We start from the raw sequence: 18,714 nt of genomic DNA, 5'->3' as shown, positions 1-18,714 counted from the left end.
GGATAAGGTAGCAGGGAAGGGCATTCCCGACAGCAGGCAGCGCATATCCAAGGACTTGGAGGTGTGGAATGGTTGGGAACTCAGTGGATGGAAAAGTGTGAATTGGAGGGTATCTGGAGACAGGCTGGCGAGGGCCAGGTCATGAATCCCCTCAACTGGGCCACTCCTGGATTTTGCCCTGGGGTTCAGGGAAATCACCGCAGGGCAATAGGAAGGAGCAGGAAAAAAACGAACAACCTAATAAAAAAGTGGGCAGAAGATTTGAACAGACACTTCATAGGAGATGCACATGATATACACGAAAAGATGCTCAACGCCTTCAGTTGTCAGGGAGATAAATGCAAATTGAGTCTCAGTGAGATACCAACACCCACCCACCTGAGTGGCTGAGCCTGTCAGTGAGGGTGTGGGAGTGTAAACTGGTGCAGCTGCTTGAGGAAACAGTCTGGCGGTTTCATATGAAGGTAAACACACGCCTACTGCGTGTGACCCAGAAATCCCACTCCCAGATATTTAGTCGAGAGAAATGAAAACATGTCCACCAAAAGAATCTATTTTTATACAAATGGACCAGTTAGTCATAACAGCCAAAATCTGGGGACAGCCCAGAAGTCTAGGACGAGTCGGTGGATAAACATGTCGTGTGGTGTATTCCTACAGTAGAAAAGTACCCAGCAGTAAAAAGGAATAAACTCCGTGGTGATACACAACAACACGGGTGGATCTCAGAGACATTGCAGGGAGCTGAAGGCGGCAGGCACAGAAGGCTGCACGCTGCATGGTTCCATTTGTCTGAAGTTCTAAAGGAGCTACAGCCTGCGGTGATGAAAGCAGAGCCCAGATTGTCTGAGGCAGGAAGCAGGGAGGACGGTGTTTGCAGGGGGCAGAGGGAACCGGGGTGGGGGGGTGACAGGAACTTTCTGGATCTTGATCGAAATGGTGGTCATACCTTTGTGTGCATGTGGGACAAAACTCATGAAGTGCACACTTAAAATGCTTGTGTTTCATTGTGTGTAAATTATACTTCAACACAGTTGAGAAAAGTGAGAAGTGACCTAGGGGGAAGATGGACTGGGGGAGACATCTTGAACAGAGAGGACTTCAGGGTCTGCGCTAGCGGACTGAGTGTAGAGCGGATGGACAGCCAGAGTTGGGAATTAAATGATTCGGGAAGGAAACTCATATTTTAAAATATAAGAAAGCTCTTAAAGTTTATTTTAAAAAGATTAGTAAGTGTAAATACATTAGGGTTGTTTTTAAACTTTAGTTTAAAATTGAGAAAGATGGAGCATTGGTAATACTGTTTAGAAATGGTGAGCGCTCAGGAGTCACGAGGCTGCTGCTTTTCTCTCCGCTCTGGCCGCTCCCAGTACATAGATTCCACGGACTTGGAGCCGAGCACCTTGCAGGAGGAGCCCGTGCGCTACCACGAGGCCTGGCAGAAGCTGTGCAGCGCTCAGTAAGCAGAACTCGCTACCTTTGCTTTCCAGGGGTTTGGGGTTTGTCTTAATGAACCAAGTGCTGTGCTTTCTTGTGCTGGTGGTAGGAAATCGGCTTGTTTCAATGTCTTTTAATTGCTGAAAGGACTACGTACATACCGGATGACTGAAGCCTCACAAAAACATGGCTCATCAGTTTCATTAAATGTGAAGAAAGCGAGTTCTAATGTTATTGATAATGTTTACTGAATGCATCTGTGGATAAGGCTTATTATTTAAAGGTGTTTCACCCAGAACATTTGCTGAGTACCCGTCAGTCGAGTCTCATAAATAGTTCATTTTGGGCAGCTCTTGTCTACAATAGTAAAAAGTCAAGCCTGAATATCTAGTTCACTAGAACAGCTGAATCTTACGGAGCCATACAGCCATGGTCAGTGTGGCCAGCAAAGGCCCCCTTCCTACTCAGGGGAGCACTTCAAGCCAAGAGGTAAAAAAAATGGCAAACTTAAGGAAAGAATCCCTACCTGGGACAGATACTGTGCAGAGGTGGTATTACAATTATGTACAACATCTTTTTTTTTTTTTTCTTAACTGGTTATAAGCATTTTCTGATGTTAGTAAGAAAGTGGATGGTTTTGTGTGCATTTTCTAAGTCCACAGTGTTTCTGCACAGCTCATTGGCAGTGTTGAAATCACAGTCCTAGCCCCAGCAGCCAAGTGTGTGGAGTGACTTCATGGCACCAGTGGCTTGGAAGTGACTCCTTGGAGGGTTATTGCGAGCTGGACTGGAAAGGGATGCTTGTGGTATGCTCTCTTGCACAGTGGCGTGCTGGTTCCAGGAGGATTTGGTGTCCGAGGGACTGAAGGAAAAATCCAAGCGATCTCCTGGGCTCGGAAACAGAAGAAGCCTTTTTTGGGTAAGGAGTAGGAAAGACAAGAAAAGGTGCCCCGTGGGAGCCTGTAACTAAAACGGAGATCATCGAGACCAAACATAGATGCCATCTTTCCAGATAGCAACTCAAGTATAAGCCTTTTTGGTTCTGTTTTTTGAGAAATTCCAACTGGTCTTTAAAAGGAAAAATTTAAGCTTGAGCTCCACGTGGCTGTCACGGAATTTTGAGAGAATGAAATAGCAATTAGGAAATCTTGTCCATTTACTGGACCCAGCTGTTTGGCAGGACATGTGAGACTGCGTTTTATATGCTTATTTGGGACACCAGCTGTCTAATTGGGCAGAATGATTTTGGATGCTTCCTGGTGCTGTAAATTTTAGTCATTTCCAACACGACCAATCGTAACTGGGAACTTAATGAGAGAGGGTAAGAAGACTTGAATTTTAAAGTACTGAAGAGAATATTATTTATTTCTAAAATCGCATGACTTCTAAAACCTGGAATCATCGTATACTCTTAGACCCCGTTTTTGAAATCTGGTACAGATAAAACATAGCAGGGGGTTGCATGTTTATAGCAGGGAATTACGAGAGTTTGTAATTGGAATTCTGGGAACAATCAGGACACCAAGTCCACGTAGGCGGGTTGGAAATGTGGGAACTGACTTTTCAATGGAGTTTCATGTGTTTTTCCCCTCCACCTGCAAGGCGTGTGCTTAGGAATGCAGTTGGCAGTGGTTGAATTTTCAAGAAATGTGCTGGGATGGCAAGGTAAGTAAGTGTCTACTTAAAAATCTGTTAACTTCTCACTTCAGTGTTTCTGGCAGCTGTTGGGTGAGGGGGAGCCATGGAGGCCAGGCCTGGTTTCTCAGTACCTCGCAGATGCAGCTAGGGGAGCTGCTGAATTTACTGAGGGAAAGCGCTGTCCTCCGAGGGAACCGCCAACCACCGGAGGAGGGAACACAGCTGAGCAAGTCGCCTGGCTCTGCCCCTGCAGCTGCTGCTCTGGGGATGCCCGCACTCCTGTCATCACGACCACCGTCCCCGAGCTGGTGTCCGGCAAGGAAACTAACTCTGGCTGGTGTGAGGCTGTGTGGTTATTATGAACTTGGGTGCTGGAGCTGGTCAGACCTGGGCTCAGATTTTGACTTTATCACTCAGGATGGGTGATATTAGGCAAGTTACTTACTTAGTCTTTCTGGACCTCAGTTTCTTCTGTAAGATGGGGGTCATAGTGGTACCTACGTCACATGGTTGTAGGAGTTGAATGAAATAATGCCTATAAATAGTCCCAGCACAGTGCCTGGCACTTGGGGAATACTCACTAATATTGGCCCCATGCCTCACAGACTATATTACTGCATCCAGACTGAGAACTCAGTGGTTTCCTGTTTCTCAGCACTCTGTGGGTTGCGTGGACTGGCTGTGTGGTTTTCTGCTCCACGTGGTGTGTCTGAGCTCGTCCTGTCCAGCGGGGACAGGGGTTCGGTCTCATCGTTCACTAATTCAGCTGAGCTTCCTCACAGCGTGGCGACTGCCTGGCTCCCGAAATGACAGGCTTGCTCTGCTGGCTTTTACTGAGCCTGCTCGTGTCCCACGGCCGAGCCCAGCCAGTGGGGCAGCGGGCCATACACGGCGTGAGCCCTGGGGTGCAGTGGCCCCATCAGGGCCGCCAAGGGAAGGGCCTGCTACGGGACCCTTACGAGCTCTAAGAAAACTCAGCGGAGCAGCCCGAGAACCCGAGGAATAGAAAGACTGCCCAACTTTACCAGTATGATTCCCTGTGCCCAGCTGACCGTTAGGGCTGGGTTCACGTCACGTTTTTCACAGTAACCCCAAGGGGACGGTGGCTCAGTTCTGTAGGCATCATGCTCCCTGGTGCTGGCTTCTGAGCTCCTGGCAGGCACTGTCCTACCACCCACCACCCTAGAGGTGCCCCTCGGGCACCCTGGACCCCTTCACAGCCATGATCTCCTGCTGCTGTACCCACTGGGGTCCCCAGGTGGATGAGTGACCTGGTGATGAGCTGACTCGCATCTGAGGCCTGGCCCTCGTGTAGGCCCCAGAGGGGAACGATGTCCCGCGTGTCGCACAGAAAGAGCAAGCAGACGCGCAGTGCCAGGGACTTGGTTCTTTCCCTTTTAGTCTTCAGTGGTTTCCCTTTTGGTTAGTCGGTAAATTCAGTAAAGGATAGAAAGGTTAATTTTTGATTTAGCTCTTGAGTGGGGCAGTTGGGTAGTGCAGTGTATAAGATGCTGAGGATGAAAGAAATGAAGAAACGGTATTTGCCCATTGAGGAGAGATACAGTCTGAGACGAGAAGTGAAAAAATTGAGACAATATAAGCCGTCAGAAGGATGCACTGTCTGAATAAGGATTTGGAGGTTGTGCCGTCGGTTTTGACTTTCCGATTTCCCCACTTTGTGCAGCTTGACTTCGCAGAGGGCTACAGGTGTAATGGGAAAAAATTCACCTGTGTTTGTGTGTTGAGTATCTTATATCTTAAAAATGTCATCCCTGGTTTTGGTTCTAATCACTGAATAACTTTAAACTGAGGAGGGAAATTGTGATTTAGAGCTTAGGAATGAAACTTTTAAGAAATCAGTTTTGTTGTAACTATTTTTATAACAAAGGTATTTTGGTTTCTCAGATGCCAATTCTACGGAGTTTGACCCTAACACCAATCATCCTGTGGTGAGTCCAGTGTCTGGAGCATCTGGAAGGGTGTGGAAGGGGCGTTGATGAACGTGATTGAGGGCTGGAGGTGGGAAATGAGACCCCTGGGTTCATTCCAAAGCACCCTGAGGTCCCGCGCTTTCAGACGTCCCAGGTAGGGAGAACTTTTATTTTTCATCGTGTAGTCTCTCACTACTCTTCCCAGTCTGCCACAGAAAGTTTTTAAGACAGGTGCCACCGCAGCCTGATTAAAGTAATTCTCCACCCCTGCCCTGCTACCTCCCAGGAGCGCTTTAGAACAATACTGACATGAAACACTTAGGCAGGCACTTATTATCTACCAGGCACTGTGCTCACTGCTTTGTGTATATTAATTCACTTAATCCCCAGCAACCCTCGGAGATGGGTGTTTTTTTAAAGAACTGCTGGAATTTAGTACTGATTGTGTGACGTAGGCTTGAGCCCTAGGTGGCTGGAGCCCTAGGAGGCTGGCATTCCTCGTGTTATGTCTCCCATCAGAGGAATGTGGCTCAGCTGGGGACAGACAATGCCTTTATTCATCTTTGAATCCCCAGCCCAAGCGTGACAGGTCTGTTCTTGATACTGAGGATGTTGTGATAAACAAGGTGGACAAGACTCTTGACCTCAGGGCACTTGAACAGCATTAGTATGTATTTATTGACCTGAAATTGAACTTTGCTAATACTCAGACCTCAGGAAGAAAAGAGCAGAGGTTTTGAAGCGTGGGACCCTGGGGAGGTAGGGGAGCACAGAGAAGGTCTACCAGGTCAGAAGGTGCTCGGGGGAGCGGGCAGTGGGCTGGGCTGTCACAGCTGAGGGGCCTCGGCCTCCGCGTATCACAGATGTTCACCAAACTCTCCCGGTTCACAGCCAACCCCAGATGAGCATCCCTTTCCTCTGAGCAGCTGTCAGTCTAGTGGAGGAAACGTGTGCGCACATGTCTGGTTTGGTATCCGCGCTGCTGTGTTAGTCTTTATTAGAGCAGGCACTTAGGATCCCAAGTGTCGGGGCAGGAGCGGCCAGGGGAGGGGGCAGCTGTGTCTGGTCCTGCGGCTCAGGAGGACGGGCTGAGGATTAAACACTTACCCAACAAAGGTTTAAGAATGATCACTGGGAGGCCTTTTCCTCTGCAAGTGTCGCTTCTGAGGAAAGGCTGGGCCCCCTCACGGCTCAGTGCGGGCGGTCTGTCTCCTAACCGAAGCAGGGTTTGGTAGCACATGTTTGTTTTTGGAACGTCTCCAGGTCATAGACATGCCAGAACACAACCCTGGCCAGATGGGCGGAACCATGAGGCTGGGAAAGAGGAGAACCCTGTTCCAGACCACGAACTCTGTCATGAGTAAGAGCTGCCTCCCATGGGCCCAGCCTGTGGCTGGCATGTCCAGGACACACGTCTTGGTGCTGTGGCCAGGCTGGCGTTTTTGGTTTTGTTCTTACTTTTGAAGTTCTTTTTTCCTCTCCTGGTGACACTCCTTAGGATGCACTGTAATAGCCAAAGAAAGCACTGTGGCTCTTAGAGAGGTCACAGGCAATACAGCTGGGAACCTGGGGGACTTTGGGTGTGGACCCCTCAGCAGAATGAGGCGGTTAGGTGAAGTCCACTGCAGCCTTAACTCTCCTATCCTATCAGGTCGAACCAGATGAAACTGCTGATCTTGGTGACTTTTGTCCCACAAAAATGGCAGTCTCATCCGGTTCAACCTAAATAGATTTTATTCCACAAGTACTAATATATGCTAAAGACGTAGGGGAAATTTGAGGAGGAAAATACTTAAAAGAACTCGATTGGATTTTCTTTTCTTCCCACTGGGAACTGTCATCGTTGGCAGGGCACCCGTGCATCTGTCTGGGGTTTGGAGGCACCGTAGTTTGCATCACTTGAGTAGGTGGTCGTCCAGTCCTCGGCTGGTTTGGGGGTCCTGTGGTTTGGGGGTCTCACCTGGCTCAGGGAAGACACCCGCTGTCACGGGCCGCGCTGGGTCCCCAGGCACAGCAGGTGCTGTGCGGCTTTGGGTGCCGCCAGAGCGCTTTGTGCCTCTGTAGTCACGTGTGAGAGGTGGTGGTGAAAGTCTGTTTCTGTTAGTTTTCCTTGGTTGCAAAGAGTCGAGGCCCAAGAATTAGTCTGAACTGTGCTGCTAGAGCAGGCGGTGGGGTCGGTAGGAGAGTCATAGAAATAACCTTCAGAGGGCCTGGCCGGGTAGGATAAGAAGCAACCCGGGAAGCAAGATGTGGTTGTGAATAGCCTCCTTTGTGAGATCGGAATGCTTTACGCCAGCCTGCTTCTTTTGCCAGGGAAACTCTACGGAGATGCAGATTACCTGGAAGAGAGGCACCGCCACAGATTTGAGGTGAGGATTTGAGCTCTGTGACCTTTCACATTTTCTCCTTTCTGTTACGCCGGACACGCAGTCAGCTGAGAGCCCAGCAAAATTGTTCTTCGTGCCTCGACAGGTGAATCCAGTCTTGAAAAAGAGTTTGGAGGAGCAAGGCTTGAAGTTTGTTGGCCAAGATGTTGAAGGAGAGAGAATGGAAATTGTGGAGTTGGAAGGTGATCGCTTGGGCCGTGGTGTTTAGTGGGGAACTCAGTCAGGCTTTCTTGGCATGTGGGGAGAACACAGCAGTGTAAGTTGGTGTCCTTGACCTAACCGCATCAGGCAGCGGCGCTGTCTGGGGGTCTTGGTGAGCGAGGTTCTGGGGCCCCGGGTGGCTCACCCTTGCGCTGCGGCCTTGCCATTTGACCTCTGGCTTCAGGTCCTCGTTCTTCAGAAGGAGAGCTTGGACTTGGTTCTCAAGCCTAATCTCACGTGACCTGCAGGACTCAATCCCGTGCAAGTCAGGGAGCTGGGGGTGGGGGTGGGGTGGCGAGGGGAAGGGCGGCAGGAACCTGGAGAGGAGGCGCCTTTGGCCGCAGGGTGACAGCGTGCAGGTGGGAGAGCATCGGTTCTCCCGTGCTTTGGGGTTACCTCTACCCAGGCTCCCAATAAGTTGTTTTCAAATCATTTTAGGGTCTGCAGAAATGTGGAGCATTTAACCAGATTTTTCCCCATCTTTCACATGTTACGCAGACACACAGTGAAGCTGGTTCTTTCGCGTTTCTGTTTCAGATCATCCCTTTTTCGTTGGAGTTCAGTATCACCCTGAGTTCCTGTCCAGACCTATCAAGCCTTCCCCACCGTACTTTGGCCTCCTCCTGGCCTCCGTGGGGAGGCTCCCACATTACCTCCAGAAAGGCTGCAGGCTCTCGCCCAGGTGGGGTTACGCTCCCTTAGTCCCTTGAGTGGTCAATGATGCCTTCCAGCGGGCCATCATCACACCATCAGTGATGAGCAAAACCACAGGAACGGGGAGCCTTGCTGGGCGCTTCTCATGCTGACACGCAAGCTTCCTCTCCTTCTCTGGGGTTTTCTCAGGCTGCTTCTGTGCCACCCCTGGCCTTCCCCAGCCACCCAGCATGGTGGCCAGGTCTCCCCCTCTGCAGCATCTGGCGCCACGATCACATCCGGGACCCTGTGGTCAATGGGGAACTGTGTTTCTTCATCGGGGTGTCGGCCACAGCCTGGGTGGATTTCATGCCCTACTGCTACCTTTATCTGGAACCAGTCGGTTACCCTGTCTCGGTGGTTAGGGCATCATGACTGAAGTATAAAGCGAATGTGTATCTTCTGTAACAAGAAGAAGAAAATGCCTCTGCAGCTTTCTGCTAAATATATAATGTCTCTGATTTCTGCTCTGTGCAGACAAGCATCCCTGTGGTAGTGGTGGCTATAGAATGAGGGAAGAGAAGCAAGTGTTTGGTGGGAGCTGATGGATAAACCATCTGAATTCTACAGGGACACCTACAGTGACAGAAGTGGGAGCAGCTCCCCTGACTCTGAAATCACTGAACTGAAGTTTCCATCAATAAATCATGACTGATGGTAACGTAAGTGATATTTTTAAGCTTTAGTTTTATTTTGTTTTCAATGGTGATAACAATAGAATTGTAAGGATATCCTGAAAGTTTAGTGTTGAAAATTTTCATCTGCCAGAGGATGTAAGTGGTCAGGTCAGCGTGGGCATCAAATGGGTGAGACGCCCCCCCCACCCCCCGCCCCGTCCCAGTTACAGTACATCTACCCACCCTGCTTTGGGGACTCCAGCAGGGGGACACCAGGCACGGGGCAATTGTCTCCTTGCCGATTGCTACATTCAGGTGCCAATCTGACCAAATCTGGGGGAACTGGATTCTTAGAGCCATGTTATTTCATGTAGCTGTAAACTTGGAGATCTTGAAGGAGGTGACAGGTAGGAAAACATAGTGTCATTTCTGCAGACCCTCAAGCTTGTACCAGGAAGTGCTTTATTTTTAAAAGTAGTTTTATTTTTTGTTTTTTTTTTTGGCTGCATTGGGTCTTTGTTGCTGCGCACGGACTTTCTCTAGTTGCGGTGAGCGGAGGCTACTCTTTATTGTGGTGCGCGGGCTTCTCATTGCGGTGGCTTCTCTTGTTGCAGAGCACGGGCTCTAGGTGCGTGGGCTTCAGTAGTTGCGGCATGCAGGCTCAGTAGTTGTGGCGCATGGGCTTAGTTGCTCTGCAGCATGCAGGATCTTCCCGGACCAGGGATCAAACGCATGCCCCCTGCATTGGCAGGCGGATTCTTAACCACTGTGCCACCAGGGAAGCCCCAGAAGTGCTTTAAAACCAATACATACAACACTTTTGTGTTGATTGCTGCTTATTCTTCAAATCCGTTAAAATCGGAGCAGTTATTGAACAAACTTGGAATATTTGTCTTTTGTGACCACGTAAGTTTATAAAGTGCAGTAGCTGTGGGCGACTGCCGAGAATTGTATAAATTCCCATTAAGGTAACTGAGCGAACTGTCGGCAGAAATATACACTCAGAAGGGGGCTGGGGCATCAGCCGGAACTCTGTGGGGTCCAAGGGAGAACCAGGGATGTGGGGGTCCCCCCACAGGTAAGATGAGCTCCTGCCTCAGGCACGGGCAGGTGACCTCCCTGAATCCTGCACACCTTGCCTTCTCCACCAGGGGGCCTCTTCACTCGCAGGTCTGCTCTCACGGTCCCATGGCCCCTAGCTGCCTGGCCTGTGATAAGCTTAGTCCGGTGGGTGACATGAGAAGTAGGTCTAAATCAGGAGGAGGGCATTGGTTGCCTACTCTGCCAGGTCAGCATTTAGCACTGATGTACTCATTAACCTTCACCAGATAGTTTGCTGTAGGCAGTTTGATAGTCTAAGTAACTGCGGTGGAGAGAAAGGAAACTTTGTAACAGTAAAGGGGTAGATATTTGGTCAATGATACGGAATTTCTAACTGCCTCCCCTGGAGCATGTATTCCTTGTCAGTGGCACTGTTAAGAGTCTGCTGCTGTGGAAAAGAACACTTGTATTGGGGCAGAGGTGGAGTCCATGTAAGGTCTTGAAAATGTATAATTCCATAGGAATCAGAAATTTAGCTTCTCATTCATGTTAGGCTCCTACTACGACTGGTCCTCGATGAAAACCAGGCATAGTTTACCATAGCAGCTGGCTACAAATCCTAACTTCTTTACTTTAACATACGTCATATAATTGCTCTTTTTTTTTTTTTAAACAGGGGTGATCCTTGAAGAGAGCCTTTGGACTTCAGGAGTTTACAGCTTTGATTTTACATTCAGCTTTTGACACTTCCTTTAAATTATGTTTTTATTAAGATTATTTTATTTTGACGGAAGGTACTTGTGACTTGCATGTCCCGCCATGTGTCCCGGCTCCCGCACGCTGTGCTGACTGGTGTCCCACACTCTCCTTTGCGGTCCTCCAGCCTCGGGCGAGAAGCAGGACATCCGGGCGGAGCGGGTGCTGGCCGGGTGCCAGGGGAGCCCATCGGTCACCGCGCTTCTCCAGCCACCTTGCGTCACTGTGGCTTCGAGCGCGTAGCTGTTCCTTCCCCCGATGCCGAGGCCATTATAAAAGGTGGGCCGTGCGGCCTGTGTGGGCAGAGAGGGGTGAGTCCAGCTGGTGCTCACAGCCCAGTGCCGGAACCCGAGGGCACTGCTTGAGCAAGAGCCGTGAAACCAGAAACAGAGTCGGCCCTGCCCTGTGCTGGAGGACTCGTTGTCCAAAAGGACGGTCAGTTTGGCGTCACACAGAACGGCAAGAACTCTGTCTCTCTGAAGTCTGAGTTTAGAAGCCGCGCTTCTCTTCTCGGGAATCACTCCTTGCATCAAGGGGTCACTTAACAAAGAATCTTTTGGGGAAACTGCCTCTAAACTCCTCTCACATGGGGTTTTGCTCGAGGGAACTTTACAGCTTTGCTCAAGGGGACTTTTGCCTTCCAGAATGGTGTTACTACGGTTGAAATGCAATGTATGAAAAGCTATTTTCTTAATGTGGTATAACGACAGGCAGAGCTGCGTGCCCATTATATCCTGGCTGGACTCGGTGTATACTCTAACTTAAGAAATAAATAACGCAGAGCAAGAGACACACTTTGTTTGGAGTGCTTGTGTCGCAGCCGGGTGGGCGCCGTCTGAGTGCGGGGCCGGCGTGTGTGCGTCCCCTGAGCCGTCAGTGCTGGGCTGTCCTCCCGGGGAGCAGCAGCTGAGGTGGGTGATCTGATTGTTTAAAAGCTAAGAGAGAAGCCTTTCTTTTTAATAGGAACCAGAATTTTCCAAAGAGGCTTCAAATTTAGGTTCTCGGCACGAAGAGGTACAGAGAAGCCTCACCGCCCCCGTCCGCTCCCCGGCAGCCCTCCTGCACCCAGGCCTTCCGATTTCAGGTCATCGGCCTCCCTGGTTTTCCCTCCACAGTGAAATTCGAGATACTGAATCCACGCTCCTCGTGGCACGTTGGCAACATTGGGACCACCTGCCCATGAGCCAGCTCCTCTGCAAAGTGTGTCTGAGGCCGAGGCTCAGGGCTCGGGCCGGGCTGTTTGTCAACGGTCGGCAGGCTTTGCTGGTTTTCATTTGGAAAGGGGGTGTTGGGAGAAAAATGTTTCTCACCATTTGGCACAGCCCTTCCATCAGAGAGAACCAGAAAGGAGGCGGGCTCCCTCTTGTCCCTCCATGCACTGGTCCGAGGCCACCATCACGGCTGAGGCCCCAGAGCCCGTGTGGGAACACCGCTTCCTGACCCAGGGCAACCCAGCTGCCTCTGTCCGTGTTTCTCACGGGCTGAGATACAATGTCTTCACTTACAGAGGCCTTCATACTTGTTTGGGTGCTTTGAATGTGGCTGACTGGGTGAATTCTAACCCCTTCTCCCATCTGGTGGTCCCATCAGACAGTCTTCAGTCATTTTTATAAGAGCCATTCCCCAAACTGAGGGCTCTTAGGCCTGTTGGTGACAGCAGCTCCCTACGACAGTGGGCAGTTTTCAAAGCCTCTCAGGGTCAGCTGTGCCCGCCCCTGCTTGGAGAAGTCCTCCGCTGACTGGTTGTGAAGTGCTGGCTGCTTGCATAACCTTTCTAGAAAAGGGACCCCCCCCCGCCCCCCAGGATGGCTCTCCAGGGGCTGCAAAGCCCGACCAGCCTGCCACCCTGGCTGTGGAGACAGGGCAGTAGCAGGGCCGAGGGCTGAAGCCGAGACTGCACGGAGGGTGGCCTTCACGCCCGGTGTTGGCTGCCCAGCGCCCGGAGGCTTCTCTTTGGGGAGTAAGCCTGGCCAAGTCCCCCCACCCTTCTCTTCAGCACTGGTGATCCGGACAGGTTCTGCCTTTGTAGAGCACCTCCGAGGGCCGCGGTGCCTGGGCATCCTTGCGCCTGGCCCGAGGGGGGCGCTCAGCAGTGGGTCCCCTCGGACCTCTCGAGCTGCACATCCTCTGCAGTTTTTTTTTTTTTTTTGTAATTTTACTTATTTATTTATTTTATTTCTGGATGCGTTGGGTCTTCGTTGCTGTATGTGGGCGAGCGGAGACTACTCTTTGTTGCGATGTGCGGGCTTCTCATTGTCGTGGCTTCTCGTTGTGGAGCACGGACTCTAGGCGCGCAGGCTTCAGTAGTTGTGGCACGTGGGCTCACTAGTTGTGGCTTGCAGGCTCTAGAGCGCAGGCTCAGTAGTTGTGGTGCATGGGCTTAGTTGTTCCGCAGCATGTGGGATCTTCCTGGACCAGGGCTTGAACCCGTGTCTCCTTCATTGGCAGGCGGATTCTTAACCACTGCACCACCAGGGAAGCCCCTCTGTGCAGTTCTTCGGTGGCTTCTGAGAAGCTGGCTCAGGCCCTAAGTTCAGTGACCCCGAGCAGTTCAGTGGGTTGGTAGTCCATCATGAGATGGGCATCCATTACCACCTTCGGTCCCTATAACCAGTGTGTTTGGTAAATGGGAAAACCAAGTTTCAGAGCAGTTGTGATTGGCCCACGAGGGGTCCTCTGTTGTCTACTCCATGGATGTGGCCAAGGACCTCTAGGCTGGGGGAGGGAGAGGGGATCACTGAAGTGTGTTCCATGGACCCCCAGTCCTGTGAAATACCCTCTTCGACAAAGTTTCATGGTTTTCTAGTGCCTCAGGCCCCAAATTTAGGAGTATCCTTGATTCTTTCATCAGCAAATATTTACTGGGCATCTGCCGCATGCCAGCTACGTTTTAGTTTCTAAACTTAAAGCAGTGGACAAAACAGACCAAAATCCCTGTCCCCATGAGCATGCATTCTAGTGAGGAGGAAACAACAAATAAAAGCTACAGTGTGACTGACAGGTGCTCTGCAGAAAGAAAAAGATGGAAGCAGGGAAGAAGAGAGTAATTTGCAATAGAATGGGTAGGGAGGTTCCTTTCCTCTCCACTTGAGGGTGGAGTATTCCAGGCGGTGGAAGCAGCCAGTGCAAAGGCCCTGAGGCCGGTGTGCTCATGAAACAAGTTGGTCAGTGTAGCTGGAATGCAGTAGCAAGAGGCAGGAGGCCTTGAGGGCAGGTGAGCCAAGTCAGGGGGGATTGTGTAGACTGATATTTGGGCTTTGCTCTTGGTGAGATGGGGAGCTCTTGGAGGTCTTTGAGCCCAGGCATGTTCTAGAAAGAACCATTCTTGCCCAGGTGCAGATGTTGGCTTTATAGAGCCTCTGGCTCCACTGGCGGAGATGACAGGGGAAATGGCCAGAGCAGGAATCCTCTCCAGTGGCTGGAGGGTGCATGGAATGGAAGTCAGACCCTCCCTGTGCAGGTGTTGGTGTGTGCTGGAGAGAAGCAGGGTGCCAGCTGCCCCCTATTGTCCTGTAGATGAAGAAGCTAAAGCAGAAGTATTGTGATTTGCCCTAAGGTACCCGTCTTCAAGGCGGAGATGGACTGGGACCCAACCATCCAGGCTCCTTACCCCCTTACTCCTTAGCTTTGTAGGGGGAGGGACTCAGGGCCCCCTGGACAGAAATGGGCTGGGCATGGGACTCTACCCAGCTGCATCCAACCAGCCAAGTGTTCTAGAAAGAACCATTCTTGCCTGGGGGCATGTGATTTATTACAGAGCTTTGACAGTCCCAAATCCCAGCAAGCCAGGGGTGGGTCTGCAGGGTGGCCTGTCCACCCTGTAACCGCAGTTATCAGTGTACTTTGCCATCTGCAGAGGGGCTTTCCCAAGGTGACAAGTCCCTTTCTGGACCTGCCTAGCCAACGGGAGTCAGAGACCCAGAGGGACGGTCCCTTACAGCTCAGCCCAAGGAGAGCGCTGGCCAAGGTTTCACACGTTCTTTCTGAAAGTAAGTTGCCTTGGGGATCGTGCTAAGCACAATTTCTCAGCTACACAGATCGGGGTCTGCTCAGGACTGACACCACGTGGGGACCAGCCCGTGTGAGCACACTGTTATAGAAGGAGCCAGCAAGTGCAGAGCTCCCATCCACCTCTGAGCAGCCCAGACTGGTTTTACTGGGGGGACGTAGGGTCAGTAGGACGGCCCTGTGTTTTCCAGGTAGAGCGCTGGGCCCTCACAGGACGCAGCAGGCGCAGGAGATGGGCTTGTACCGCTGCAGCTGCTGCTGGAGCTGCTCCTTCTCGGCTGTCAGCACCCGCAGCCTCTCCTCCAGCTTGCTCAGCTCAGCCGTCCACTTCTGAGGGGACATCGGAGAAGCGTGCCTAAGCTGACATCATCTCAGAACCGGGGCTGAACTGGTGGAGGAAGGGAAGGCCCAGAGAGCCTGGGGGGCCTGCTTAAGGTCTATGGGCACCGTACTGGCCCTGGTAGGTGGAGGAGCCAAGTCCCCTGACCAAGTCAGCCCTGGGGTTTCGGGGAGAGTCCTGCCAGCATCCCAGACGCTGGGGTGACCTGTCCTCCGCAGCCTGCACAAGTACCGGGGCGGGCTCAGGCTGGCAGCCCCCCGCCATGTCCTTCTCCCTCTCTGTCAGCCCCTTGGCCTCTCCTGTTTTTCTGTCACCTATGTTTTTCTCTTGAAAAGGCTTTTCCTTGGGACTGTGTCCAAGTGCTGTGTCCAGCACTCACTGCCTCCCCGTCTTAAGGGCCTCCGCCCAAATGCAGTACGCAGCCCTCTGGTTTGTCTTAGAACTTCAACATTCCACTCTCCCGGCGGCCCCAGCTACACCGCAGAGGAGTACCGGAGGTAGCGGGGTTGTTGCAGTCCAACCCCTGGGGAGCACCCGAGGAAACCCGACAGCTGCGAGCCTACCCAGTGGGTGGCCGAGGGACCCAGGGCCAGCGTGGCCCCTACCCTGCCTGCCTGGCCTGGGCCACTTACCTGCCTGCCCCACTCCTGGATGGCGCGTACGGATAGGGGGCCCTGGATGCTCCCGTCCCGCCGCAGGAACACCTCCCCCTGGTCCGTCTCGTAGAGCTGCGGCTGGGCCTGGGCCTTGGGGGCGTGCACGCTCAGGCGGATCACCTGGGGAAGGGCAACGGCAGCTCTGCGGGCGCTGCACCGGACGGTGTGCAGCCCCAATCCCGCCTCTCTGGCTCCGGGGCAGCCTGGGGGCGCTGGGTGCAGGACTCACCTTGAGGGGGGTGCCGGTGGCAGAGGTGCTGACCACGGGGATGAAGGTGAGCTTGTAAGCGTCAGGGAAGACCTGGGGGTTGAAGCCCTGCAGGATGGAGTCCACCAGCAGGCGCACGCGGTCCTCGTCACGGTGACTGCAGCGGATGCCCTGCACCAGGCCACTGTCCTCCACACCCACCAGCAGGCTGCCGCCCTCGCTGTTGAGGAAGGCGCACACGTAGCGACGCAGGTGGTGCTTGAAGGCCTGGCTCAGGTACTCGCCGCCCCCCCTCTTGAACTCCACGTTGCGTGTCTCGCTGCCCAGGAAGGCGCCCTGGAAGAGGAGCTCCTGGCCCAGGATCTCTTGGTGCGCGATGGCGCTGTCTGAGCGCGTGCCACTGGGCCGGCCTGGGGAGTCCTGCCGTGGGGTGGGGACCTGGGTAGGAAGGGGTCCGGCGAGCCAGGCCAGCCGGGGCCTGGAGCCCAGGATGGGGCTGGGGCTGGGGCTTGGGCTGCTGTCTTCCTTCTGCTGGGGTGGGGGATAAGAGCGGGGCATATGGGCCCAGGCAAGAGCCGGGAGCCCTGACCTTGGCGGCCAAAGGAGGGACAGGCAGCCAGAATCCCCCCGTCCACCTGCCCCATCCACCCAGGGCCCAGGCAACACGGGCGTCCTGACGCTCCTCCCAGGCAGAGGGGGCTAATTCTGCCCACCATCCCAAGGCCAATGCGGGAAACCCTGCTGGGTCAGGGGCTGGAACCAGCTAGTGCTCCCCTGAGGCTGCCCTCTGCCCAGGTGAACTATGGGATGCACATGGGTAGGAAGAACTGTCCTTCCCAGGTGGGACCTGGGACACCTGCAGCCATTCTTTTCCCACTTGGGTTACGGGTCGGCCTCTGAGGCGCAGGGTTGGATCATCCCAGGAGACACCTCGGCACCCTGAGGTCCCCTGTGACAGAGCTGCATGTCTGAATTGAGAGGGGCTCCCAGAGATGCCACCCTCTTCCTGATCTCCCTGAAAGCCTTGCTGAACCAGTCCTCCTGAATTTCCACTTTCCTCCGGCCCTCCTGAGTCCCTTTCACGGTTTCTGCTCTGTTCAAGGGCTCTGGGAGCAGCCTGCTCAGGGCCACTTCCCTGCTCTGGGCCTCACCATCGGACTCCCTGCCTCCAGGCTCTCCCCGTCCTATCCATCCTCTTCGCTGACCCCAGATGCAAGTCACACTGTCATTCCTCCCTTAAAACCCTTCCCTAGCTCCCTGCTGCCCTCCAGCCTCCAGAGGTGGCTTCCAGGGCTGGGAGCTCAGTGTGGGCTGCGGTGTAGTGATGAGAGGCACATCCCTACCAGCCCTGCAGCTCCCAGCGGAGACAAACTTAGCGGAGACTTGAGAAAACCACCAGCTATCATACAAACATGCCATCAGGCCACAGGTCTTGAAATGTAAGCCCGTTTAGCTGTGTAGCTCTGCAACAGTTTAAATGGCATGGAGTCTTCATCCCGAAGGAAAAGACAAACCAAGATCACCCATCCTGCGGAGTGACTACCACCGCCTCAAAAGTGAGTTGACTCTTCCCTCCCACCCCCACAGAAGCCGACCTTTTGCTGCCTCTGCCTTGGTCTCACAGCCCTTGGTGGCCTGGCCCCTGCCCTCTGGCCTGGTTTTCTTCCTCAGTCCCCCGGCAGCCCGAGCTCCAGCGACAGCACCCGGCTTCCCACCCTGCAAATGCATCCATCCCCACCCTGTCCCCTCATATGCGCCACATCCCTCTGCTGGGGATGTCCTTCCCCAAGTGCCTGTCCCATTGCCTAAGCCCCAGCCTGGATTTCACTCCCCGGGGAATTTGTCCCCAGAGAGCAGGGAGGACCCTCCTGGGTCCTCCTCCAGCTCCAGGTCTGCCCCCTCTTGGCTCATAGAAGCTTGGCTCCCTGAGGGCAGGGTGGAGCCTCTACTCTCTGCTGTACTGCCCGGCAGAGCAGGTGTTGGTTTTTGCAACTGAACCGATGAGGTCGGCCAAGGAGAAAGCCAGGACCCTTGCGTATCCTCGTGCCTGGGCTGACCCGGCCCAGAGGCCGGATGCAGACGGACCCAGGGAGGGTTCGATACTCAGGTCTTCCTTCATTGTGCTTCCAGGCTGGAGGCAAACTCTAAGGGTCAGTGTCCCTCCAGTGTCCCTCTGGGACCATAGTCATTTGAGTAGCAGCCCCCAAGTTTGCAGATTTGTCCCCAGTTTCTCCAAGACACCCCTCACCCCCACCCAGCACAGGCCATCCACACCCAGGCCTGCCGCGAGTGAGGCTAGGGGAAAGCCTCGCTCACCTCTCTGCGGTTTGAGGGCTGCCGGCCCTCACCCAGCACCAGCTCCTTCCCAGGGGCCACCAGCTCCTGGATGACCTGGTGCTCCTCCAAGGCCGTGTGTAGGCGCCAGGGCAGGGAGGCCAGGGTGTCCTCGTGGGCGGCCACCTGCACCAGCGCGTAGGCCTTGCGTGGCTGCCTCACCACCTGGATGTGCTCCCGCGCCACCGGCAGCTCCAGCCGCTCCAGGGCGTCTCGCAGCAGGCAGGCGAGCACAGGCACTGAGAACTGGGGATTCAGGTGGCCCACGTAGAGAACATGCCTGCTGGGAGCCGCCTTGGTACTTGAGTCCTCAGACACGGACTCTTCTGCGGGGAGCTCCTGCAGGGGCCGCTTGCCTGGGGGCTCCATGAGGGGCTCCTGCACCTGTGTCGCGGTGATCTCTTCCTGGAGGTCTCTGGAGGGGTCTCCCTCGGAGGGGCTTCTGGGATTCCTCACCGCTGGCCACT

General features: G+C 53.5%; 2 protein-coding genes across 12 annotated transcripts in view; one reads left to right on the top strand and one right to left on the bottom strand.

The window, feature by feature from the left end:
* The window catches only part of CTPS1 (CTP synthase 1), a 30,414-nt gene extending 18,923 nt beyond the window's left edge, over positions 1-11,491 (top strand). For 5 of the 11 annotated variants that reach the window (XM_060140386.1, XM_060140381.1, XM_060140384.1 and 2 more), the window contains 10 exons: positions 1,371-1,459; positions 2,262-2,356; positions 3,040-3,102; positions 4,981-5,024; positions 6,270-6,366; positions 7,320-7,375; positions 7,479-7,575; positions 8,132-8,276; positions 8,858-8,949; positions 10,622-11,491. In XM_060140386.1, the coding sequence (XP_059996369.1) occupies positions 1,371-1,459; positions 2,262-2,356; positions 3,040-3,102; positions 4,981-5,024; positions 6,270-6,366; positions 7,320-7,375; positions 7,479-7,575; positions 8,132-8,276; positions 8,858-8,942 (771 nt within the window). In that variant the 3' untranslated portion in view covers positions 8,943-8,949; positions 10,622-11,491. Of the gene's footprint in view, positions 1-1,370; positions 1,460-2,261; positions 2,357-3,039; positions 3,103-3,265; positions 4,693-4,980; positions 5,025-6,269; positions 6,367-7,319; positions 7,376-7,478; positions 7,576-8,131; positions 8,277-8,857; positions 8,950-10,621 lie in introns of those variants that run through there. The other 6 variants (XM_060140388.1, XM_060140382.1, XM_060140387.1 and 3 more) reach the window with 6 other exon arrangements.
* A 3,425-nt stretch (positions 11,492-14,916) lies between these two features.
* Positions 14,917-18,616, bottom strand: SLFNL1 (schlafen like 1). Its single transcript, XM_060142667.1, has 4 exons — positions 18,230-18,616; positions 15,935-16,444; positions 15,682-15,825; positions 14,917-15,039 (listed from the first exon to the last, which is right to left on the bottom strand). The coding sequence occupies exons 1-4, from the start codon at positions 18,614-18,616 to the stop codon at positions 14,917-14,919; spliced, it is 1,164 nt and encodes a 387-aa protein (XP_059998650.1).
* Between the last annotated feature and the right edge of the window lie 98 nt (positions 18,617-18,714).

This window comes from Lagenorhynchus albirostris, chromosome 2 (assembly GCF_949774975.1).
Source record: "Lagenorhynchus albirostris chromosome 2, mLagAlb1.1, whole genome shotgun sequence".
Lineage (NCBI taxonomy): Eukaryota > Metazoa > Chordata > Mammalia > Artiodactyla > Delphinidae > Lagenorhynchus > Lagenorhynchus albirostris.
This window is presented reverse-complemented; position numbering and strand designations above follow the sequence as displayed.